This window comes from Alexandromys fortis, unplaced genomic scaffold, assembly GCF_014885135.2.
Source record: "Alexandromys fortis isolate MF-2015 unplaced genomic scaffold, M_Fortis_MF-2015_v1.1 scaffold_1, whole genome shotgun sequence".
Taxonomy (NCBI): Eukaryota; Metazoa; Chordata; class Mammalia; order Rodentia; family Cricetidae; genus Alexandromys; species Alexandromys fortis.
Window position 1 is genome coordinate 37,847,666 of NW_026067927.1, and position 25,685 is coordinate 37,873,350.

A 25,685-nucleotide genomic window follows, 5' to 3' on the forward strand; every position below is an offset into this window, starting at 1 on the left:
CAATCAGAATAGTCAAAGAACAACCCCCCTTGCTTCTGTGGCCCCTTTAAAAGTAGACTGTACCCGCTATTCGAGGTCCCTCGGCTTCCCGAATGCTGGGGGACCCTGTCATGACAGAATTAATAAAATCCTCATGCTTTTGCATCGGCTGTAGTGTGTGAGATGGTCTCTGGGGGCGACTCCTTCTCGGTGTTTGGACGCCAGAGTCCAACAATACCCACACACAGACACGTACATACTTCAAAGACAAAGGCCCGCATCACAGAAGCCAAAGACTGGAGGGCAGTCTGTAGGTCCTGCCTCAGTCCTTCCTGGGAGTCACGGATGCTGTTCTGGGACAAGGTCACAAAGGACACAGGGCTGCACGTGATCATTCTCGGTCCCTTCCCAGAGTATGAACACCAGTCACGGCGAGGCCCTAAGCTGCTTCTGTGTGTCAGCCACCTCATCCAGGAAAGGGGTGGAATCGAAGTCACCAAAGACTGAGATCCTGACTTTGAGTGACAGCTACTGCTATCTGCCATCCATGATCTGGGTTTCAGGTGTGGGGACCTGAAGTCCGTCCCTGCTCACAAAGAACTTTTATATAGAAAATCTCAGATATGCACACCAATCCTCTCCCCAATCCAATCTGACAAGTAACTCTCCCGTTAGCCTTCAGATCCCAGATTCCTCCTTCACCAAGGGTGTCTGGATGAGACTGGTTGGTAGGGACCCTGGTGGAGTTTCTGTGCGCTGTGAGGGAAAGCTAAAACCAGAACTCCTCTGGGTCCTACCTGTCTTCTCTAGCGTTCTATGCGTAGCCGTCTGAGTCAGTCACAGCTGCTTGTTCTGAGGCTGCCTAGGGATTGTCTTGACACTTGTATGTCAGTCCAGCTAAATTCAGGGATGGGTGACAAACTGGGGCCTGGGCTGTGTAATCCAAATATAGATACCGCCACCCCAAGAAGTCCCCTGGGCTCAGGAGGGCACTTCTCTCACCCAGCCTTCCCTTTTCCTTTGCCTGTGACCACTAGACGGCTAAAGTCTCTCTCTCTTCAGTAAGAAGTGACAGAGATGGACTCTGAACCTCAGCCTTGCCCCCACCCTCCTGACCAGTACCCATGTGTTCCCACCTATAAACAGGTTCAGTACCCCTCTGCACTCCGGGCAAACTATAAATATTACTCTTTCAGAAAAAAAATATAAGTTTTTGAGGCCTAAAGGGCATTTACCAAGTAAGATTTCAGTGCAACCAGCTCTGAGGTACCTTATATCCCCCTCCCACTTCTAGTCTCTCTTCAAGATACAGGGCAGTCTTGTGAAAACACACCTGCAGCCACCAAGAAAGCTGGCAACCGAGCAGCCAGGAGGGCTAAATTACATTAAATCTCCCCCAGAAGACTGCCAGTATTTAACCTGTCTCTTAAGTTTCTTAATAGGTCCAGAGTTGTCCAAAAAAAGGGCTTTGGAAGGTGTGTGTGTGTGTGTGTGTGTGTGTGTGTGTAGCTGAAACACACTTCCCTCCCTACTATAAATTGAAACCAGGGCCTTTCCAGAGCTAGGCAAGTGCTCTTCCCAGCCCAGAGGCTTAGGGAAGCTGCAGACATCCTGGGACTGTCACATAGAGCACGTGACCCAGAAGACTAATTACAAAGAAGTTACTCAAGTCACCAGACAACCGAGAACCACAGCCAAACAGCAAAACCAATGAACTGCTCCAGGAGGCAGAAGCAAGTTCAAGGCCAGCCGGGTCAGTTAGGGCTACAAAGGAAGTCCCTGTGTCAAAAACACAAACAAGCTGGGCAGTGGTGGCACACGCCTTTAATCTGAGGATCTCTTATGAGTTCAAGGCCAGCCTGGTTTACAGAGTGAGTTCCACAAAGCGATGTGGAGAAACCTGTCTCAAAAACAGAAACCAAAACAACAAACAAAACTCTAGTGATGAGTGGGTATGACTTTTTAAAGTTCAATTTTAACAAAAAAATGATGAGCCGCAAAATAGATGAGATGGTCATACTGATGATGCTGGACTCACAAACAGGTTTTGGTATCTGTTTTCAGTGAGTTTGGAAAGCTAAAGGAAATTAGGCTTAAAAGAAGCCTCGAGTTTGTACTAGAAGAATATCCCAACCAGAGAATATCAGTAGAGAGACTCAGAGGCCTGGGCACGCAGCTCCATCCAGCACACTTGGTTGGAGTTCCAGCTATTAACTCCAGGGCAGGTTAACAGGATCAGAAGTTCAAGGTCATCTTCAACTGCATAGCAAGTTCAAAGACAGCTTGGGCTACCTAGTCTCAAAAAAGGGACTGTCTAAAAATCTGTGATTGGCCATGATGACACAGGCCTTTAATGGCAGCATTTGGAGGTGTAGGCAGGTGGATTTCTATGAGTTTAAAGCCAGCCTGGTTTACATAACGAGTTCCAGACCAGCTAGGCGGCATAGTGACACCCTGTCTATGCTGGCTGGATTTACGTTGACTTGCCATAAGCTAGAGTCACAGTTAAGTCAGCACAGACACACTCATGCCTATTTTAGGAAACAGTAGAGCAGATATTTTAAAAACTTTCTTTACTAATATAAATAAATAAATAGATAAATAAATAAAATGAACACGAAGATGAGCGGGGACGTGTTGACATGTTATGGCAGAGGGGAGGAGGTAGAGAAGGGAGGTCAAGAGAATTGTGTGTGTGTGTGTGTGTGTGTGAAACTGCCAAAGATTAAACAAAAAGTATTAAGAAAACTCCCTTTACCAGAAGTCACTGGTCAGGAGCCAGAGGATCTTAAGTTTAAGGCCAGCCTGGTCTACAGAGTAAGTTCCAGGACAGCCAGGGCTACACAGAGAAACCCTGTCTCCAAAACAAACAAAGAAAGATAGAAACAAGAGAAGCAAGTCATTCTTCCACATTTTATGCATTTTAATTTAAGTGTGGAGTCAAGCTTGTCCTGAGCCCCAAGACAAACCCCTGAGTACCTGCACACGACCCGTTAGGATAGGGTGCACCCCTCCTCTCTGCTGTGTGATTCCACCCAGCTGTGAACTCATCTGCACCTGCCCCCAGCTGTTCTCCTCCCAGCAGAACTCACTCTCCAGCCGTCTCTGCCTTTGGGACTCTGCTGAGAGGCTTCCCAAACCTGCCTGACTGGGTCCACGGCTCATTCACTGAGTCATTCAGGCCCTGCTTGGTATTTGGATTTCCCTACTCTGGTCCAGCCCCAAGCCTTACCTAAGCGGGTCCCACCCAACGGACTTTTGCTCGTGTTTTGTTGTTGTTTGCGAGGCTGGGCAGGGAACCCAGTGTCTGAGTGTGGGGACTGAGGACTCGCACAGCCACACCTGGCTCAGATAACTTCCGAGCAAGCGTCGGGTGCGTGGGGTCTGAGGTCGGCTGTGGCAAGGCGGATGCTCCCGCACAGGAGGAAGGAGCTGAATTAGGGTACTAAGGGACTCCTTTTAATAAACATGATCTGTCAAAACTTTGCCTAGATTGTCACCTTTGGAAATCGAGCACTGTGTGGCTTCCCTGTGTCAACCTCGCTTGTCTTCTCCCGATTGTCTCCCATTTCCTCCGAATTTGGGGAAATCTTTCCGTTTTCCTATTCCAGAAACTGTACCAGGTATGGACACTTGACAGACATGTTTATGGAGTGGGGGAAAGATGGTCTTTAAAGAAACAGAGGGTCGGAAACAACTTCCTATTTACACTATACATTAAACTCAGTTCCTGGGGAACTAGAGACCTCAGTGAGATGGAAGCCAGGACCTGTGCAGGCTAAGTAAGCATTAAACCACTGAGCTATAGAAGAGCCCATGGTCTGCCTCTCTTCCCTCCCTTCTCCTACCCTCCCTCCTTTCTTTCTGAAACAATTTTGAGATAGGATTATACCACATTGTCTAGGCTAACCTCAAATTCACCATGAGCCTCCTGCTCCCAAATACCGGGATTTGCCTGTGGCGCCACGCCCATTTATACTACTGTCTACTTTTGAGACTCATTTGCTCGAAAGGTCCCCCTGTGTGACCCAGGCTGGTCTGGAACTTGCTCTTAACTCAGGATAGTCTTTACACATGTGATTCTCTATCCTGGTCTCCCGAGTATGACAATTATAGCCTTGGGTCACCACATACATAAAAAATAACTTTCTATTTATTTACTTGTGTGTGTGTGTGTGTAGGTCAGAGGACAACTTGCTTGTGTCACTTTTCTCCTACCATGGATGGAACTTAGTCACCAGGGATGGCGGCAGCCCCCTTTTACTGCTGAGCCGTCTCTCTGGCCCCTCCAGTGCACACCGCACTGCTAGAGTGTGGTTAAATCTACAGAGGGAGGCTGTTTACCCGGCAAGGGCTCGTCACTTCCTGCTCACCTCATCTCACCTGGGTGAGCCGGGAGGCTGGCCTGTACTGTCTAGCTCTGTGTAAAGAGGGTATTTGTACAACAAAATTGTCTGATGATGCATTTCTCAGTGTGCTGTGTTAATTGATAATTGTATAATTGTATCTCTACACACCCACCAGAGTGGCAGAACTCACACAGCCAACTGAAAACCGGTGAAGCCATGGAGGAGAAGCAAGAACGCACACCCTTCTGATGGCTCTAAATTGGCGCAATCACGTAGGAAGCCAGTTTGGCCTTATTAGTGGAAGTTGAAAGTGTCTGGGCTCAGTTAGAATACGGCTTGCTCAGCGTGCACAAATGTCCTCCCTCTGGTTCCCAGGCCCACTTAATCCAGGCATGCTGCACATACACCCTCCATCCCAGCCTCAGGAAGTAGATCATAAATTCAAGGCACACAGAGTTGGAAGCTAGCCTGGGCTACGTGAGACCCTGCTTCAAGACAAAACCAAAACCCAAACCACCAAGGCAGCAACAACAAACAGTACAGATGTATTTCAATGTTGTGAGCTCGCCATTCCACTCCTGAGCACAACCCGGGTGTTCCAGGAGGGTGTACAAGTGTGCCCAGTCCTACATTGATTGTAGAAGCGCCAAGAAAATTCCGAGCGTGATAATGCACGTGGCCATTCATAGTAATATTTATGGGGCAGAGAACTTATGTCAGTGAGGCCGTGGGGACCGAAGAGCAGTCCACAACACCACAGTGACTCTTAGGAAGCCCCCCAAAGACCAGAACAAAACCTTCACTCTGCCTGATTTTCACATACGTGTGATGACAGCGAAAGATGTGTTTCGCATTTCTGGCTGTAAGGTTTAAAGGCAGCATGGATGCTGTATGGGATCCATAGGTAGAGGTTAAGGGGTCAGCAACAGGGAGGGCTTGGCCTGGATCAGCTCTATGTGGGGCTGGCGATCCTGGGGCCTGCTCCTCCCATCTTCTCTGCCTTTCAGCATTCTTTCTATTGACCCTGCGGCTCTTTCTCGACTGCCCTGCCTGGGTCCGCTCAGCTGCCCTAGAGGCTCTTCCTGCTTCCTTCTCTGAATCCTCCAGCTTCTCCATTCTTTGAGCCTCAGTGGATTTACACCTTGGTGGAGACACTTGGAATCTTAACCACAGGCGTCCGATGGAGTTCATTCCTTCCTTGAACCAACCTTACTCTGGATGTCCTTGCTAAATGAAAGGAATCTCTGACATCCTGGGCCAGACAGCTTCACTTTCCACTGCCACAACACCAAGTGCCCTTACTGTTGTTACGTTCATGAGCCAGGCATGGTTTTTCACAAATATGTGTGTGTGTTAGGCGTACTTTTTTATATTTGTGCATTGGACTTTCTCAACAGTCCCGGCACACGTAGCATTCTGGTCCCGTCTAACTGGAAAACTGGAAGTTCAGTGGGAGAACCCTTCACACCCTGTCCCCACCTTGAGTCTTCACCCTGGAGCGGTTCATTCCTTGTCAGTCCCAGAGACTGCAGTACCCGCGCCCTCTGTGTGTGGCCTGGCCTCCTCCCTGGAGCCCCACTCACAAGTCTGTCCTTCAGTGTGGTCACAAGATGTATCTTTAAATCAATGGAGATTTCCTCTTGAGCACTTTAGCTCATGGAGACCTCATCATCTGGTGTCGCCGGCCTCCTCAACGCCCTGTGCTCCTGCCCACCTCCATGGCAGACTTGCAATCCTCATATGCCCCAGACAGCTCTTTGCCTCTGACGCTCCACTGACCCCCCTTCCTGCTCCTCAGATGGCCCCACCTGAAGTCCTCACGTCCTCTACGGTGCCCTCGTGGCTCCCAGGAGGTTCAGCTCCAACTTTGCCCTCATTTTCACGTCATTCTCTTTTGTTGCATCTTTCTGGAGGTGTTGCCTGGTTTTGCTTCTTGAGGGCAAAAGCTATGGCCGTCTGCTTGAGCTAGCTTTCCCTGAGTGCTGGCCATATTTAGGGGGGCAGCTATGGTTTTGCCTAGTAAATATGGGTGTATAAAAAGCCCCCAAACCCTGGTAAAACAAACTTGGGAAGGAGTAATTTGAACTCTGCTTGCCAGGGATGGTGTCTGTGCTGTGAGAGAATGGGAAGGGTTAAAAAAAAAAGGAGCCCCCACTGACATTCTGTCACCAGCCGCTGGTGACACAGCCCTTCTGCACAGCTCTTCTGCCTAAATCACTGCTACATTCACTCTGACTGTATCCTGCACCAACCTTGTTTTCTTCTGAATGGCAGCTCCCCTGTTTAAGGCCCCTTCCCTTTGTGCTTATGCCAGTGACGCCTACGAATGTGTCCTACTGGGGGTTCTGAGGAAAGAGCAGACAGACTCTACATGCGGCCCACGGATTTCCCTCCCACGCACACTCAGGGATGAGACCCGAGCCAGTCCACCAGGAGAGAAGTCCACATAAAGAAACACCAAAACACAACGCTTATCTTCCATTAAGGGGCCATCTAGTTCTAGTCGCTGCGATGATCTATGGTCCCTAAAGCCCTGCCCTTCGTCTTTTCTGGTCGCTTCTCTATGGGACACAGCCGCGGATAAAACGATACACGGCCCCGGAGTTCCGCACACCGCTCCTGTAGACCCTTCACCTCTTCTGGGACACTGTGCATGTCAAAGTTAAAATACTAATACAAGCTATATTCTTTCCCCTCTTCCAACCAACCTGTCTTTTATCAGTTTAATTTGCAGGCCTCCTCCTACCTAAAACCATGGGATGGGCGTCATCGTGACTGTTGACAATCAGACCAGGGCTTCCGGAACTTACAGTAACTTGGCAGAGGAAGAGAGCAGGCTCACGCCAACAAGCACGCTTGCCTCCCCCATATTGTGCTAGCTCCAAAGGTGTGTTCTGCTCGTGAGGTGACCGTGGAGCCCAAGGATTACTGAGTCCTGCTCAGGTAGGCTTCCTGTCTTTCAAAGCTCTCGGTGCCTAGTGCCGTGCCAAATAAGGAGTACTCAAGCCCAGGTTCCCAGGAAGCAGAACATTGAAGCAAGCTCAGGGACTGGCCTCGCTCCCTGGCCACCTGTGGCACCCAGCCCCGAGACAGGAGTATTAATCACTCAGTTCTTGGCTGAGGACACAGATTTGCGTAAGTAGGCTGTCCTGGGCAGGCTCCTAGGTTACATTCCACCCGGGCTCAGGACCCATTCACGTTTCTGCTACCTCCCCTGCCCTGGGGTCTGAGGCCCCTGCTCTTCCCCTGTCCAGACCTTGGGGGGAGGATCCTAAGGGTAAATCCTGAAGCTTGGTGAGTCCAGGGGCAAAAAGGGAGGAGGGTAGCACTTGTTTCCCGAGTGACGGGAGCAGTCCAGATCAGCAGGAGACCTTGAGAGACACTTTTCAGGTTTACCAACCTAGAGGAGTCCAAGTCGGGGGTGGGGGAAATAAAGGGCTTAAAGCGTGCCTATTACAGAATTAACATTCTCGCTGTGGCTCAGGGAGTCCATGGGCTCCTGTTACTGAACGTGCCAGACATGAAGACAGCAGGTTCCCTGGTTCCCCTTCAGCCCTGCTCACCTGGAAGGCTGCATTGCTGCTTCCTTGGTTGCCTGGGGCGGTTGGCCTCAGCTCCAAGCTCACTTCGGGGCCACTGGGCTCAGGATTCTTTCCCTGTTCTGACCTGGACATCCTCTGCCTGAGAGTGAACACTGCCTGTGCTGTGCCACAGGGCCACCTGCTGCTGCCTCAGTTTGGAAACCCTTCCAGCAACCTTTTAAATGACTTGAGCTGGAACCTGGTTGGGGTGGGGCAGGCGGGGCGGGCAGGGGGGCGGGGTGAAGCCTCTCTTTGAGCACGCCCACCCCCTTCCTCTTTCCAGGGATGCCCAGCATTGACTTTCCATCACAAACGGGAACCTCCGTTTACTCTGTAGCCCTTTGCAAAATCGTCTACTTCCTGTGGATGGCCTTGGGGCCTAGGCAGGTGTTGCTGCATCAATGCCAGGCACACAGGCACGTGATAGGTACACTATCAAGAAAGACAGTAAAAGGATGAGGAGAATCAGGTGCAGGTCTGGCCTGAAAATTTTTTCACTGCCCCCTGCTTCGGACTGAGGATTTCAAAACCCCAAGAACAGAAATGCAGAGGTGTGCCACCTGTGTGGAAGGGGACTGACTGTTCCCTCCCTGATAATACCCTTCCTAGTGTTTTAAATGAACCACTCACTGTATAGCTTCTTCCTCTTTTCCCTTTTCCTTTTCTGATTCTTCTCCTCCTCCTCCTCCATTAGTCTTTTTTTTTTCTTTTGAGACAGGGTCTCTCTATAGCTTTGGAGCCTGTCCAAGCCTGTCCTGGAACTAGATCTTGTAGACCAGGTTGGCCTTGAACTCACAGAGATCACTTGCCTCTGTCCAGTGCTGGGATTAAAGGCGTGCACCACCACTGCCCAGCTTCCTCCATTACTCTTATCACGTAGTGAGTGAAAAACTAGAATTATAAAATTTAATACTGCCCTGCGGTGGTGGCGCACACCTTTAATCCCAGCACTTGGGAGGCAGAGGCAGGCAGATCTCTGTGAGTGTGAGTGCAAGGCCAGCCTGGTCTACAGAGCGAGTTCCAGCACAGGCACCAAAGCTATACAGAGAAACCCTGTCTTGAAAAAGCAAAATAAAAATAAAATTTAATACTGGGAGCCGGGTGGTGGTGGCACACGCCTTTAATTCCAGCACTCGGGAGGCAGAGGCAGGAGGATCTCTGTGAGTTCGAGACCAGCCTGGTCTACAAGAGCTAGTTCCAGGACAGGCTCCAAAACCACAGAGAAACCCTGTCTCAAAAACCAAACAAACAAAAACAAAAAACAAAAAAAAACAAAAAGAACAAAAAAAATTTAATACTGGGAGACAGTGGACATAAGAATTGGAGAGAAACTCTTCCTAGAGGCCGTATATAGATGGGGTTTTATGAATTGTTGCTAAATTGTCCTTTGCATGTTGCTGGTTTTTCTAAGGAGTTTTTCTAAGTGGCTTTTATTTTCACTGATAGACCCTAGATAATGCTTAGGGGCTCATCTGAACTTATTGTGTAGCTTCAGTTCCTGGCTGCCCCGTTCTCAAGTCACCAAGCTGCAGTTTAAGAGCTAAATTTAACTTACTGTCCATTTTCAGATGGCCTAAGAGTTAAGGGTGTGTTTTAATCATTGAATAATTGAAAAATAGTTAAAGGGAAGAATATTTCACTATTTTTATTTTAAATCAATTTTTTAGACTTGAACACCAAGTACTGGGCTTTACCCTTGCACCCTTATATGCATGTGTCCTAGGGTGTCCTGGTTGATTGCTGGCATGGTTCGAATGTAACTGGCCCCCATAATCTCATAGGGAGTGGCACTATTAGGAGGTGTGGCTTTGTTGGAGTGGGTGTGGCCTTGTTGGAGGAAGTGTGTCACTGTGGGGTGGGCTTTGAGGTTTCCTATGCTCAGGATACTGCCCAGTGTCTCAGTCAACTTCCTAACGCCTACAAGGTGTAGGACTCTCACTATGTTCCTGCAGCACCATGTCTGCCTGCACGCCGCCTTGATCCCCACTGTGATGAGAATGGACCAAACCTCTGAAACTGTAAGGGAGCCCCCTCAATTAAATATTTTCTTTAATAAGAGTTGCCATGATCATGGTGTCTCTCATAACAATAAAAACCCTAAGACAGTTACCCTCCCCCCACGGCCTCATTGCGCCATCCACCCTCCAGCTGATTGCCGTCCTTTCTCCAGTTAGCTTTCTCTTGAATTTTCTATTACATATAGGGAAGAATATTTTATGACACATGAAAGTCATATGAGATTCTAATTTTAAGCTGGGTGTGGCAGCATACTCTGGTAGCCTCGGCACTAGGAGGCAGAGACAGGGTAGCTGCAAGCTTGTGGCCAACATGGTCTGGACAGCGCATTTCAGCTCAGCCAGAGTAGGTAGTAAAACCATCTTAGGAGAAAAAAAGGAGCAGGAAGATGGGAGAGTTGATCAAAGTACTTTAGGCTAAGTCTAAGGACCCCGCTTTGGTCTTGGGGATGTTGGAAGAAGAGAAACAACCTCTGAAAACTGTCTTCTGATCTTTCACCCTGGTTCTCAGACTCCTCCCCCCAGCAATAATGGAGTCTTTTTAAAAACTAAAATTGAAGTGTCCAAAATCGTTCGCCTGGAACCCAAGCATGCCCGTTTGCTGCACTGTTTAGGGTTGCTGTATGACAACTGCAGCCAGGTGACTGATGGCTGACATTCTTGCAACTCTCTGTTAAATGCGACAGTCCTGATGTTAGGTTTGTAACACAGTGGTAGGACTTTTGGACAGCGAGCAAAAGGCCCTGGGTTCAATCCCCAGTCGGAGCAGTAGGCCATAATCCAGTGTGTTCTTTGCCCATGATATGTCTTTAGCCAATAGGATATGTCTGAGCCTATCCTTTGGCAACAGAGAGGAGTGTACAATTTGATTATAAAATACAGTGCATTGGATATAGTGGGGCACACCAGAGAGATGGTAGAGAGGACTGTGTCCCAAGACCCTATCTCACTCCCCTCCTCTCCGACACACACAAAGACAAACACAGTGATCACCGCTTCTCATTCCCAACCACACCATGAAAACTTGCAGCCCGAGGAAGTGGCATATACAGCCATGACCCTAGCATGCTTCAAATGGTCTCGTCCAGATGACAGGTTGATCTCATATGCAAACTGGAGCCTGTGTAGATTTAACTCAGAACTGATGGGAGCCCATTGTTGAAACCAGTGCTGACTGGGTTTCTGCGGGTATCGCCTGAGATGGGTGCCTTGCTGTGAGCGAGTGTGGCTTGTTTTTCTCACTCTGAAAACAAGCCGTGCAATCGGAAAAGGAGATGGAAGTCTTCCCAGTTTTCTAGGAGTGTTTATTCCTCAGAGTCATGGCAAGTCCTGCTTGGTTAGGAATAGCTGCGTCTCTCAACCCCTCTGGACAGTTTTCATCTCGGAGTCTTCCAACCTCATTTTTTTTGTTTGTTTGAGGTTTTTGTTTGTTTGTTTGTTTGTTTTTGAGATTGGGTTTCTTTGTGCAGCTTGGGCTGTCCTGGAACTCTCTCTGTAGACCAGGCTGGCCTCAGAGATCCGCCTGCGTCTGTCTCCCGAGTGCTGGGACTAAAGGCGTGCACCGCCATCACCAGGCAGCCCAATCTCATTTTTAAACCTTGAAAGCACTGTAGCAACCAAACCAGTGGATATTTTTTAACCAGTGGGCTTTTTAATCAATCGATAACTATGCCCTTTGCCTCACGATGGCTGAGGATCCCTGTGTGTGTCCACCGAAACCAACCTTTGCACTGGAAGTACAAAAGCAAACCCAGAGAACACATTCTTCTTCTGCCTATGTCACTCTGTGACCAAGTCACTCCTTGTGAAGGCGTTTTCAAAAGGAAAAAATAAAATAAGGCTACTGTGTGTAACATGTGTGCTGTGATGAGCGGGGGAGGGGGGGTCGTCAGGGCTGCATTGCGGCCATATTTGCCTCTGCTGTTCTCGGGTCTCCTCACGTGGCACACACCATCAGCTGTCTGTGCGCTTGCAGGATGAAGAACCTTATTAACAATAATATCGACGCTGAAGCTAGAATAAAATGCACGGGGTGTGTTGGTACATGCCTGTGACCCTCAACATTCAGGAAGCCGAGGCGGGAAGATCGTGAGTTCTGAGACTAAACTGGGCTTCACAGTGATATTTTGTCTCAAAAACAGTACTCCTGCATGGTTTATAAATTGCATAACCTGACCCACTTTAAATTTCCAGGTTACCCAGCGGCTGAGGCATCATTATTTGGGGATAAAGCTGCTTGGACGTGTAGAGAATGTGCTGGCATGTATGAGGCCCTGCCTTCAGCCTGTAGCCAACAACCAACCAACAAAAAACAACTTTGAGAAAAAAGGAAATATATATTTTAGACTGGACCTCCTCCAGGCTTTGCTCAGCAGCAGCGTCAGTGCATCTGGGTTTCCCTGCTCACTGCACACGCTGCCACCAGGTCCCAGGAGTGGCAGCAGAGTGCTCGTGCTGGTAGAGCCCTGCCAATGCCTTTGGCACTGGAATGAGGCCTGTCTGTGTGGCTTATTTGGCTGTTTGAGTCTAACTTTGTTAGAATCCCAAAAAGGACAGTTTTGGAGCAAGCAAGGGAAGAAGATGAGGAACATACACTGAGCCGTTAGGCACCCCTCCAAACCAAGAAGATAATGGGAGTCTCTAGAGGGCCAGGCCAACAAGTCACAAAGTCAGAATTTGGGCTCACGTCTCTGACATCTTCATAGGCGCCACAAAGAAATAGTGTCTAAAAGAAGTAAAAGACTGTCCCAAGTTCCCCCAGCGCAGGAAGCAAGCTGCATACTCAGCATGGCAGATGAGCTGTGGTAAATAAAACCCGGAAACAACAGACTTGCCAGGGAGGCTGAGTCTGGCTTACCCACGCACTTTGAAACCCTCAACTGCTTGGTGTTTAGTCAAAGCACAAGGTGCCACTAGCCATCTCGGTCCCCGGAAATGAATGCTTGGAGTGTGGGCAACAGAGGCACAGGGGCAGAAATCACATTTGAGATCCCTGCTCTGCCTGCAGAACTTTGAGAATTCTAGAAATGGGTGGGCTCCGTGATAAAGAACTTACTCACTGAACAAAGGTGAGGGAAGAAGGGGCAAGGAACTCTGGGGACTGAGGGGAAGCTCGGTGGTGGGGATCCCTCTTTCCCACCTTCCTAATCTGCTTTTCAAGTTTGTGTGTTTGTTTGTTGAGATAGGATCTCCCTATGCAGCACTGACTGGCTTGGTACTTGTTATATAGCTCAAAGTAGCCTCGGACTGACAGTTCTCCTGCCTCACGCTCCTGAGTTCTGGGATTACAGGCATACACCACCATGTTCAGTTAGTAGAGTTCTTCCTCTCTCTTTCTCTCTCTCTCTCCCCCCCCCCTCTCTTTTTTCTTTTTGAGCCAAGGTCTTAGGTACCTCTGTCTGGCCTTGAAGCTGCAGATTTCAGAGCTCCACCTGCCTCTGCCTCCTGAGTGCAGAGGTCAAAGGGGTGTGCCATCCTTCCCAGCCCCAGAGAGCTTTCTTCCCTGCTCTACTTAATGGCAAACATTGGTCTGCTCTGAGATCATCACCTTCCTGTGTGTCCCGAGGACTAGGTGTGCGTTTGACGTCTTTACCTTCCCGTGTGTCCTGCAGACTAGGTGTGCGTTTGACGTCTTTACCTTCCCGTGTGTCCTGCAGACTAGGTGTGCGTTTGACGTCTTTACCTTCCCGTGTGTCCTGCAGACTAGGTGTGCGTTTGACGTCTTTACCTTCCCGTGTGTCCTGCGGACTAGGTGTGCGTTTGACGTCTTTACCTTCCCGTGTGTCCTGCAGACTAGGTGTGCGTTTGACGTCTTTACCTTCCCGTGTGTCCTGCAGACTAGGTGTGCGTTTGACGTCTTTACCTTCCCGTGTGTCCTGCAGACTAGGTGTGCGTTTGACGTCTTTACCTTCCCGTGTGTCCTGCGGACTAGGTGTGCGTTTGACGTCTTTACCTTCCCGTGTGTCCTGCGGACTAGGTGTGAGTTTGACATCTTTACCTTCCCGTGTGTCCTGCGGACTAAGTGTGAGTTTGACATCTTTACCTTCCTGTGTGTCCTGCGGACTAAGTGTGAGTTTGACATCTTTACCTTCCTGTGTGTCCTGCGGACTAAGTGTGAGTTTCGGAATGAGTGATTAGGGAGCCTAAGTTCACAGCAGCCAGTTCTCCCCAAAAGCCTGAGCTGGAAGTCACTGAAGAGCTGATGGTCCAAACACATGGGAGCAGTCACCGTCAGGGTCACAGGCAGGCTTTGCACTGAGAGTGAGTAGTACCAGCTTTGACTGGGCATGGGAGGCTCCTTGCTGAGCTCACTCCACCAAGAGCAATGGGTTTAATCTGCTTCCCACATAGGCTTTACCTGTGTGTTAAACTGTCTCAGGTGAGGGGACTGCCCACAGCCCTGGCTGCTGTTGAGTTGTGCGTGAGGATTATCGTTAACACTTGGCCTCTGAGTCTGGAGACCAGATGAGGTTGCTTCACGGAGAGAGTTGGGCACATGGAGTAAATGTCCACACACAAACCTGCGGGTCCCATTCCGGCAGTGTCAGGAGAAGGGAAATATTGATCTGTTCAAACAAGGCTGACAAAAGCAGGGGAGGACAAACTCTGCCTTGTCCTGGGTGAAAGCCTTAGCAACAGTCAACTTCCGGGTCAATAAAGACCTTCCAGGAAATCCATTCTGAGAAATGATGTGCTGAGGCAAAGGGCTTTCCTTTCCTTTCAACAGTATCATCGCTTGTGTGTGGTGTTCAGAGAACACCTGGCTCCGTGAATGGGCAGCAGACACACCTTTACATGGACACACCTTGGGTAGAAGTCTCTGGAAAACAGCCTCTTAACAATCCATCCCGTTGCATTCTTCCGGAGCAATAGCGTGTCAATTGTGTGTAACTTAAACCTCTGCAACCCAGCCCAAGGTGTGTGTGTGTGTGTGTGTGTGTGTGTGTGCATGTATGCACTCACATGTATGTTGTTAGCAAAAGTGTAGAGGCCAGGCCTTGATGTTAGGCATCTTTCTCAATCCCTCCTCACCTTATTTTTTGAGACAAGATCTTTCTTGGAACCCAGAGTTTGCCACTTTGGCTGGGATGGTAGCCAGCAAGCCCAGGAATCCTCCTGCCCCATCTCCTCAACTTTGGGTTATGTGCTATCATGCCTGTTTTTTTTAAATCTTGGTGCTGGGGACTTGAACTCATGCCTGTGTGGCATTTCACCCACTTATCTGTCACTCCAGGCCCCCAAAGTTGTTTTCTTTTTATTGTTGTTATTTTGAGACAGGGCATCTCTGTGTTTCTTAGACTGGAAGTAGCCATATAGCTCAGGCTGGTCTCAAACTCTCTTCAGTGCTTCTGTCTCAGCATCTTGAATGCTGGAACACATGCATCCATGAACACACTTGGTTCACAGCCAAAGATATAAACCCTTTCTGCTGCGGGAAACACCGTCCCTTCTCAGTGTTTTCAGGTGTTTGGCTGTTCTGAGGGGGGAGAATCATCTTTGGAAAGAAGTGAATACTCAAATACACGTTTTATTGACTATTTTATAACCATTATAGCAAGAGGAATGAGTGGATACTAACAGTCGTGGCTGAAAATCATATCCTCTGTTATTCCTCCCAATGTACAGTGTAATCATAAAGAGACACTGGGCCCTGCTGAGGGACATCTGCCATGACCCATATTCCTTGTGTGTAAGACCACTGGGGACAAACAAGGCAGGGACTTCTGGTTTACAGGACAGTAACCAGACATGAGAAATAGATGGAGTGCACCCTCCTTGGGGGTCCCAGAGCAAAGGAAATATTTATTACAAAAGACAATTTGGAACTGATGAGATGACTCAGGGTAAAGGTGCCTGAGGCCAAGCCTGATGTCAGTCCAGTCTCTGGAGTCCTCACCGAAGGACAGAGCCATCTCCACTAGTTCATTCCGTGCATTCTTGCACACACACACACACACACACACACACACATGCATGCACGCACACGCACACACACAGACACTCATGCACACACACAGACACACACATACACTAAAATAAATAAATGAACTTTAACAAAAACAGGAGAATACCGGGTTGTGGTGGTGCACACCTTTAATTCAGCAGTCAGGAGATGGAGGCAGGTGGATCTCTGTGAGTTCAGGCCAGCCTGGTCTACTAAGTGAGTTCCAGGACAGCCAGGGTTATACAAGACCCTGTCTTGAAAAACAAACAAACAAACAAACAAACAAAAAACCCCCCAAAAGAGTAGGCAAACAAAACACCACCACCAACAACAAAGAAACCATGGTAGAACCTAGACTTCCGGTTCTCACGCTGTGACTGGAATCCAGAGCAGAGGCTCTCAGTCTGGATGCCTCAGACACCACCCTCTCTCCTGGGTCTTCAGCTTGCGGCACTTGTTGGACTTTTCTGTCTCCATGGTCCTGTGAGCCCATCCTCTACTGAATGTTAGATACCTGCACATGGACTGTGTTTACTTCGGTTTCTCAGAAGAACTCTGATATAGGACTCAGTAGTCCCATTTTACAGGAGAGCAGACTGGAACTAAGTTATTCCCTAAGTTGCTCTGAATGAGGGAAAAAAATCCTCGATTCTACCTGTAAAACCCATGCGCTTTCTAAGAACCTACACCGTTTCTCAAACTGCAAGGCAAACCTGGAGTGCCTTTAACCTCAGCACACTGGAGAGGAGGAGAGGTGGGCAGAGTTCTGTGAATTCAAGGCCATTCTGGTCTACACAGAGAGTTCCAGGTCAGCCTACTCTGCCTCAAAAACAAACAAACAAAGAAACAAAACAAGTAAACAAAATGTATTTTGGCAGGTACAGGATTGTACCTGACTATACCTGTATCCTTACGCCGGGGGCTTGTGGGTAAGGCTGAGGCAGGAGTTTATGAGTTCAAAGTATCCTGAGTTATATAAAGAGATTCTGCCTCAAATAAAGAAAAAAGGGGATTGCAATATAAAGTCAGATGACCAATTCCAACTTTTGGATTTTGGTAATGTATTTATGCTAAACATCCTGACCTTGAGAACTGTATTGTGTTTTTTTGAATGGTCTTAGGACACACACCCTGGAGTGTTTATGAATGAAACTGTGATTTGCTTCCACATGGTTTAGTCATAAACACAGCAGCCATAGCAATACGGTGCAGACATGAATGAGCTTGAGGCAGAGTAAGGGAAGCAGCGAGGCCGGGCAGTGAAGGAGGACCTGCTGTGGGGGGCGTGGATTATTCTTGGAACTTTTCTAGAGAGACCTTTTCTGGATCATTCCTCTCTATAACATACTCAGTCTTTCAAGCTGTCTGTCTCAGAGCTATGAGCACACCAACTATTAGTGATATTACATTTTTTTAAAAAAAGGATTGGAACTGGAGAAATGGCTCAGTGGTTAGGCCCTGGCTGCTTTTGCTCACGACCCAGGTTCAGTTCCCAGCACCCACATGGTAGCTCACAACTGTCTGAAATTCCATTTCAAGACATCCAACACCCATTTCCGACTTCTGCAGGCTCCAGGCACATACATGGTGCACATGCAGGCAAGCAATCACACAACATAATAATAACATAACACAACATTTTAAAGAGGAAACAAAATAAACAAGGGGTAAAAGTTTACGTGACTGTAAGTGGCCCTGACCATTTGCTGTAGGTCTAAAGGAAAATAGGTCAAATCATATTTTGAATGAGCATAATTTTTGCGGTGTTTTATTACTTCACACCCCACAGAAGAATGCGGCGGTGTCTCGGCTCTCAGATTGGGCGGTGAAGTGTGTGCAAGGTGAGGCATTCTTTGTGAATATTGGGAATGTGGATATTTTTGGTTGTTTAATTTTTTTTTGATATATGATTTGCTGCACGGCCCAGTTTTACCTAAAACTGTTTAATATTTTAGTTTGGAGAGTCCTGGGATCCTGGTGTGGATGCTTTGGCAAGGATTAGGAATTGGTGTTAAGCTCGAGGCTGTGTCACTGGTGAGGTGCTGGCTGTTGGAACCAAAGATGCAAGGGACGGTGATGCAGCGTGCCGCGGATGACAGAGAGTCACAGTTCAAGGGGGTCATGTGCTCCCAGTGGGCCCCCAGACGCAGTGAGCCTCCAATATGGAGCCACGAGAGGCCCATTCTGTCCCTTCTGTTTCTATGTTTACCTCTTATTTTCCTTAAGAACTTCAAAGACCAAAGCTGTCTCCAGAAATGCATGTTTAGGGAGGGAGAGGAGACTGGAGAATCAAGGGTTCGAGGCCAGCCCTGGCTATGTAGGAAGTTTGAGGACAGTCAGAGATGGCTTGGTTTGGATTATCGCAGGTCCAGGTTGATATCTTGAGTCATTCTTCACCCGTTGTAGCCTTTAATGACTTGTGTGGATCCAGTGAGAATCCTACTTGGAACATTGTTAGATTGGGACTTGGTATAATTGCAAAGTAATCAACTATTATTGTAAATGTTGCTATTTCTCAAATTAATGCTTGTGATCGTCATGATAAGCATATATAATACTAATGTTTCTTCCTCAAATCATTTTGGCCCAGATCCCAGGATTTTAGGGTTCCAGCAGGTACCATGATGCATTCAGGCTCTCTAGCCAGAATGGCACCTGCAGGACTTGCGGAAGGTCCTTAAGGGACTAGAAGAAAGATGGGCAGGGTGGAGAGAACCTGAAAGGTGTGGCATCTGGGAAGACAGGGTACACACACATGCACACATGTGCACACATGCATACATGCATGCACATACACGGGGTCTGGAAGGCTACTCAGAGTGACTGTGCTCCTGGCCTCTGGAGATCATGCCTAAGGTGACTTGATGGTTGCCCTTCTCAGGAGAAAGGAGGAGAAATACTGCACCCATTGATTCTGTTGATTTCTGATTTCCCTTGCTAGACTGTGGGTCCCTTGAAGGCAGAGCTTTTTAATTCACTGATGAACTCTGAGCTCTGCAATGGTCCTGGAATACAGCACATGTCTGAGAACGATCAGTACCTTCTTATTTGTTCTGTTCCTGCCACCAGGGGTAGAACCCCAGGCCTGGTGCACGCTGGGCAAAGGCTCTGACCTCTGAGATGTAAGAGCTCTGAGCCTGGACTCTGCCTCCTAAACACCATCTCCTAACAGGCCCATCCAGGACTACATACTTCCAGCCCAAATCTTTATTCGATTGCTCAAAAATTGTTCACTGAGTGTGACATGACTCTTAACTTGATCTCATAGTCCTGAGCACAAGAAGCAACTACGTGGCACAGGTCTGCAGCTTGCAGAATGGCTGTACACATCTGTCACCACCCAAGACTTAGGTCATGGAAACGTCAGAGCCGAATGCTTGGGTGAGAGGCCTGTGTCAGGCACACAGCAAGGTCGGAGTTCCCCAAGCCACTCCCCCTGCTTAGTTTCAGGAAGTGACTAGGAATCCTCATTCCCCAGCCCTGACTCTCTCTCTTCTTGAGCTTAGCTGGGTGTGGCTGATCACCAAGGAGCCAGGAGAGGCTCAGAATCTCAAGTTCTTTGCAGCTGGGTGGAGAAGGGCTCAGGAAGTAGAGACCGTGTTTAGTGTCTGGCTCTGCCCAGATTGAGCAGATGGGGCAGTGTTTCTACTAACACAGGTGCACACGCTCAGCCAATCACTGAGCAGCCAAGAATCCCCCTGTTTAGACCCAGAGAAGCCAGGAGGCTCAGAAGTTAAACCCTGTGGGCTGCAGGCATGGTTAGGGTGCTTTCTTACTGTGACTATTGTGATGGGTTTAACCCCCAGAAGATAAGTTAAACTGTATCTTGGCTTGTATTGCTAGAACCCGTGGTAGCAGATAACCCAAGCCAGGGCTGTCTGTCCTAATGACGTGGGCTTTCCCTATTCTTTTTCTGTCTTCTTGGGCATCTCAGATATTTCCTGAAAGCCCCTGTGAGCAGAGCACTTTTGGACAACTAGAAGTCACCATGACAAGCACACCACACGAGGTCCCCGATCTGACAGACAGGATGAGGACAGGAGAGGAGCTGACATCACAGAGGAAATGTGCTGAGCTCCTGGATGGGGCTGCCAAGCCAAGGTAGGCGAGCAGAAGGAAGACCCCTGCCCATACGGCCCTGGGGGTACAGTTTGCCTCTTATATCCCTGCTGGTCTCTGTGCCTGTGAGGATACACCTCCATCCCTGGTCCAAGGGGGCTGCATTTGGTGGAGGGGAGAGGTCACAGTCTAGCATCTGAAACAGGACACAAAGAACAGTCAGAAATGACCAGAGGGCTGGAGAACATAGATACGTATTCAGGATAGGGATGGGCCCTGTGGTAGTCACTGCCTTTGGCACAGAGAGGAGGCTGAATCAGGGTCTGAGCTGCCTGTGGCCGTTGCTGACTCTATTGTGTGTTCTTTTGGAATTTATTAGAATGTTGGATGTTTTTTAAAATACATGTCACCCAGACTGGCCTCTAACTTGCCATTGGATCTGGGTCCTTCTGCCTTCACCCCCACGGTGCTGTGCTGGGACTGTAGGGACTTAGTTGCAATTCTGTGTGTGTTGGTGTGTGTGTGTGTGTGTGTGTGTGCACTGCGTGTGTGTGGAAGTCAGAGGGCAATCTCTGATGTTCCTCAGCCTCCCTCTGCTTTTTGTTTGAGATAAAATCTCTCATTGGCCTGGAACTTTGCTGCATGGGCCAGGCTAGTGGTGTCTCCAGGCTTCCAGGGACACCTCTGCAGTGGCTGGGATTGAAGTGCGCCACTGCACCAAGGCGTTGCCTCCTCCTCCTCCTCTTCTTGCTTCCCCATCCCCCATGCCCAGCCTTTAATGTGGATTCTGCTTTACTGTAACCGGCACACCAAATGTTTCCATCAATATGTTTTAAAATACCCGATTTATAATTTTTATTCTTTCACTATAAGAACGTAACAAAGCTGCTACTACCTTGGATCATCGGGACGGTCTGAATCTATGTTCCTGGGTCGCAGTGACTCATGTTTGACTCCTGAATACATTATGTACCCACGTTGAGGTAAAAGTTGTGCTTCTTTGTCAACACAAGCAAATTAAGCCAGGCTCCAAAGGCAAATCACACCTTCTCTCTCCAGGAAGACTCTGTTATACATATTTGATGATATTATATGTAAAAGATATGAAAGTAGAAGCGAGAGTATGAAAAGGGAACTATCAAAGTTTCACATTGCTATGATAAAATTCTTGAACAAAAGCCACGTAAGGCTTTATTTTGGCTCACAATTCAAGTTACAGTCCATCATGACGGGGAGACACATGCTAATTCGTCAGTTCTGGATCCCTGCTTAGGGAATGGTCACAGCCACAGTGAAGAGGGGTCTTCCTACATTGGTCAAGAAAGAGAATCCTTCAGAGAAAGACCCAGACACCCTGTCCCAGGGAACTCGCGATTCCGTCAGGGTGACATTAAGAGAAGGCAAACAGCAGGGGAAGAGGGAGCAGTGGAGGGCAGTGGAGGGCGAGTGTGAGCAGGGGTCATCATGAAATACGATTTCCTAGAATAAATAATTGTTAATTAAAACATTAAAGCTATGGAAACAATGTCAGCCCAGGGAGTGGAAACACAGACTAGGAGAGGCAGCGGGAAGCACAGGAGATAATATGGCTGCCATCTATTGGGATAGTGGCTTCAGAGACAAGCCTTGAGGTGGGGTAGGCTGGGTGAGGCCTGGAGACTCTTGAAATGCTAAGGTCCTCATGAGGCATCTAAGCAGAGAAGGTGAGAAGGAAGTTTAGGTCAGATGTAGCCCTCAGAAGCCAAGATGAAGGAACGTGACCAGACAGGAATTTAAATGGTGTGGACAGGAAACTACCCATGGTTAGCTTAGCTTTAGCACCTCCTGATCCTCTCGGTGAACCAAGTCACACATCTGAAACTCCAACACAAGCCAAATGTGCTGGTCTGTGCCTGTGACGTTAGCACTGGAAGACAGAGGCAGAAGATCAGGAGTTCAAGGTCATTCTTGGATACACCACGTTTGGGGATGTCACGGAGTACTGGCTGGTTTTGTGTGTCAACCTGACACAAGCTAGAGTCATCAGAGAGAAGGAGCCTCGGTTGAGGAAAGGCCTCCATGAGATCCAGCTGTAAGACGTTTTCTCAATTAGTGATTAATGAGGAAGGGCCCAGCCCACGGTGGGTGGTGTCATCCCTGGGTGGGTGGTCCTGGGTTCTATAAGAAAGCAGGCTGAGCAAGCCAGGGGAAGCAAGCCAGGAAGCAGCATCCTTTATGGCCTCTCAGTTCTCTGTCCTGGATGGTTTCTGTATTCCCCTGACTTCTCTGCTGTGACCAGACAACAGACTTAACGTCCAGCTCCCAAATGGCTGCCCTTCTGCCTGTGAGATTGGCTCTAAGCCCCACTGCCCAGGTGCACAAAACCATCTCACTGTACCCTGCCTTGTTTGTTCCAACCTAGGATGGACTAGAGAAGAACAGGCAGCTTGCATGTGTGAATATTCAACACCAGGATACACACACACACACACACACACACACGCACACACACACACACACACACACACACAGACAAAACAAGACAACCTCCCCCCAAAACAAAACCCAGTATGTCCTAGGTATGAAGGGAATTTCTGGTTTGAAAATTTGCTAATGGGTTGCATCCTAGCCGTTCTAGGCTTACCCACAAGATTTGAAGATTTGGGGTGCCCTTTCTGGGGAGTGACCTGGCTTCTGAGACTCCGTGTGCTCCTTCATGATGGCGGTGCATAAAGGTGGAGTAGGGAGGGGAACTTGGCCCTTAGCAGGCTTTCATGGCTTAGAGGCAGTGTGAAGGGTTTCCAGAGACACGGGCTGTCTTCATTGTGCTGATTCTGAGACAGCGTTGGGTTTCCAGAGATCGTCGAGCGCCAACCACTCACCTGAGTCTGCGGTGAGAGCCAGCGCACAGGCAGAACGGAGAAAACACTTAGGACTTCTTCTGCTTTCAGTCAAGGGTGACTTTGTTTTTATGCTATGGCCCCCCCTTGATGGTCTGGGGGAGCCTACAGCTCCCTTTTCAGAATGACGTTTTTAAATGCATATCATAACATGCATATGATTACAGAGGGAAACCAATATTCACCTGTAATTAGAAATTTTAAACATGTGATACTGAGGTGAAACCCCTGGTAAGTTGCCACACTCTAGTCAACAGCACAAGCAACTCACAAAGTCAGTATGCCCCAAAGCCATACCAGTAGAACAAGGGTTTTCTGGGAGGTGAGGTCCTGAGGGTGGGGGTGGGGTAAGAGAGAGTTGATATGAAGATGACCAAAGTGCACACATGGATAAAATTGTCGGAAGAGTGTGACGCTAAGCCAGGATGGTGCACAGCAGGATGGTGGCAGAGAGGATGGTGATCCAACAGGATGAGATCACACATTTGTATGTTCTACCCGGGAAGCTAGAGGCAGGAGGATGAGCACCAAGTTGAAGCCTGGTTCAAGTAGCAAGTTCCAGGTCCGTAGGGCAGTGTGGTGAGACTCTGCTTTAGCAAACCAAAATATCAAACAGTAAAAATGAAATGATGTAAGAAAGGACCTCAAAAAAAAAAAAAAAACTAACAACAAGAAAAAACAAAACCCACCCACAAACCTATGTATGGCCTGCAGCCACTCCACAGGCATAGTCTGCTGATGACTGCACCATCCCCACTGTCTGTCTGTGCTTCCTGTGGATTGATGACTGGACCATCCCTATTGTCTGTCTGTCCTTCCTGTGTACTGATGACTGGACCATCCCTACTGTCTGTCTGTCCTTCCTGCATATTGATGACTGGACCATCCCCAGTCTGTCTGTCCTTCCTGCATACTGACGACTGGATCATCCCCACTGTCTGTTTGTCCTTCCTGCGTACTGACGACTAGATCATCCCCATTGTCTGTCTGTTCTTCCTGTGGACTAACGACTGGACCAACCCCATTGTCTGTCTGTCCTTCCTGTGGACTGACGACTGGACCAACCCCATTGTCTGTCTGTCCTTCCTGTGGACTGACGACTGGACCAACCCCATAGTTAATCTACTCAACTGTTCATCCAATGTCTAATCCTTTCTTTTCCCCAACAAAAGGCAACGTGTCTTAGAACTGGGAGTTCTGGAATACCGCCTACCTGTTCTGCAGGTGCACTGTGTTTACTAATGCCGTCCTCACAAACACCCCAAACCTGCGCTGCAGTTACCACCTCTCAGTGAGTGAAACTGGTATAATGTGCTTTAGTATTAGTGCAGTACAGCACACCCACATACCTAATGATTAAATAAGTTTAAAGTAGTAACGAGTAAATGCTTTTGAATATCTCGAGTAATACACACACGCACACACTACATACACATGCATGTATACCGTACACACACATACACACACAAACACACAACACATACACATACATGCACACTGATGTGGGAGTGTCATATATCAATCTGTTGATTTCATTGGCTGAGCAATAAAGAAACTGCTGGCCCTGAGGGGTTAAAAGGTAGGTGGGCGGAATAAACAGGATAGGATGCTGGGCAGAAGAGGAAGTGAGGTCAGACTCTGCGCTGCTTCCAGAGGGACCGGACAGCCGCCATGCTCTGCTCTCCCAGGCAGCTGCAACCCACGATGGACTTAGGCTAGAATCTTCCCGGTAAGCGCACCTTGGGGTGCTTACACACATCATTAGAAATGGGCTAGTCCAGGTGAGAGAATTAGCCTGTAAGGGCTAGAGTTCATGGGCCAAGCAGTTCTTTAAATGAATACAGTTTGTGTGTTGTTATTTCGGGCATGAGCTAGCCAAGCGGCCGGGGTGTTGGGGACGCAGCCCCGCTGCTCATATTTCAACAGCACACACCATGCACACACACACACTACATACACATGCAAGCATACCACACACACATACACACATACATACCACACACATACACTCACACCTGCACAGTGGGGGACCAGTGGATAAAATAAAAAAAAATCTTTAAGATCCCGGATTTCTTTTATGTTCATTCACTTCTCCACAGGCTTCACAAATACCTAAGAGAAACTGCTTTGTGTTTGGCAGTTGCCATGGGGAGGCAGCCAACACTGCCACCAGCAGCTGGAGGAGTTCTTAGCGACCCGCTAGGTAAGGTCAGGCCCTTGACTGTACTCTAGAAGACAAACTTCAGGGCAGCCCAGTGTGAAACAAAGTTAGTGAGTTTATTGTTGAGGAGACAGTCCTAGGGAAAAGGACAATGTTCACACCAAATGTTCTCAAAAGAGAGTTGTGCTTATTACTCCTCAAAAGATGTAACTTATATCAAGGTTTAAAGAGGAAACCAAGCTTAAGTTTTAAGTTGTTTAAAAATTAAGTGAGAATATGTGAGTTTGTAAAAATCCCGGCAAGTGTGGAGATATTCTCCAGATACCTGTGCTTTTCCTTCTGCCGTGGGAATATTGAGATGGTGGTCCCGTGAAATTAATATTTCTCCAGGAGTCTCACCCTGGAATAGCCCAATCAGAAGAGGAACCTGTTTCCCAGGAGATGTCACACAGCCCTGACCAGTCAGAGTGAAGCCTCAGAAAGACTGGGCAGGCATGGGGGTGAGAGGAGGGGAGCCCTTCCCTCAAGCTCCTGATGGAAGCCCAGGAGCTAGGACTCCATCACATTTGCTACAAAGGCTGCTGGTCCAGGGTTGCCAGTTCTCCACAGCGGAGAGACTCCGTGTTACACCTGGACTCCCACGCATACAAGACACAGACATCGCCCGAGAATCTAAAATAAGACTGCTGATTCTGGACAGAGATGCCCTGCTTCCCTG

At 48.4% G+C, this 25,685-nt stretch overlaps 1 protein-coding gene across 1 annotated transcript in view; it reads right to left on the reverse strand.

The window, feature by feature from the left end:
* Positions 1–8,079, reverse strand: part of Slc28a3 (solute carrier family 28 member 3) — a 53,040-nt gene extending 44,961 nt beyond the window's left edge. The window contains exon 1 of the mRNA XM_050144119.1: positions 7,892–8,079. Within this exon, the coding sequence (XP_050000076.1) occupies positions 7,892–8,002 (111 nt within the window). The 5' untranslated portion in view covers positions 8,003–8,079. The remainder of the gene's footprint in view (positions 1–7,891) is intronic.
* Positions 8,080–25,685: the final 17,606 nt, after the last annotated feature.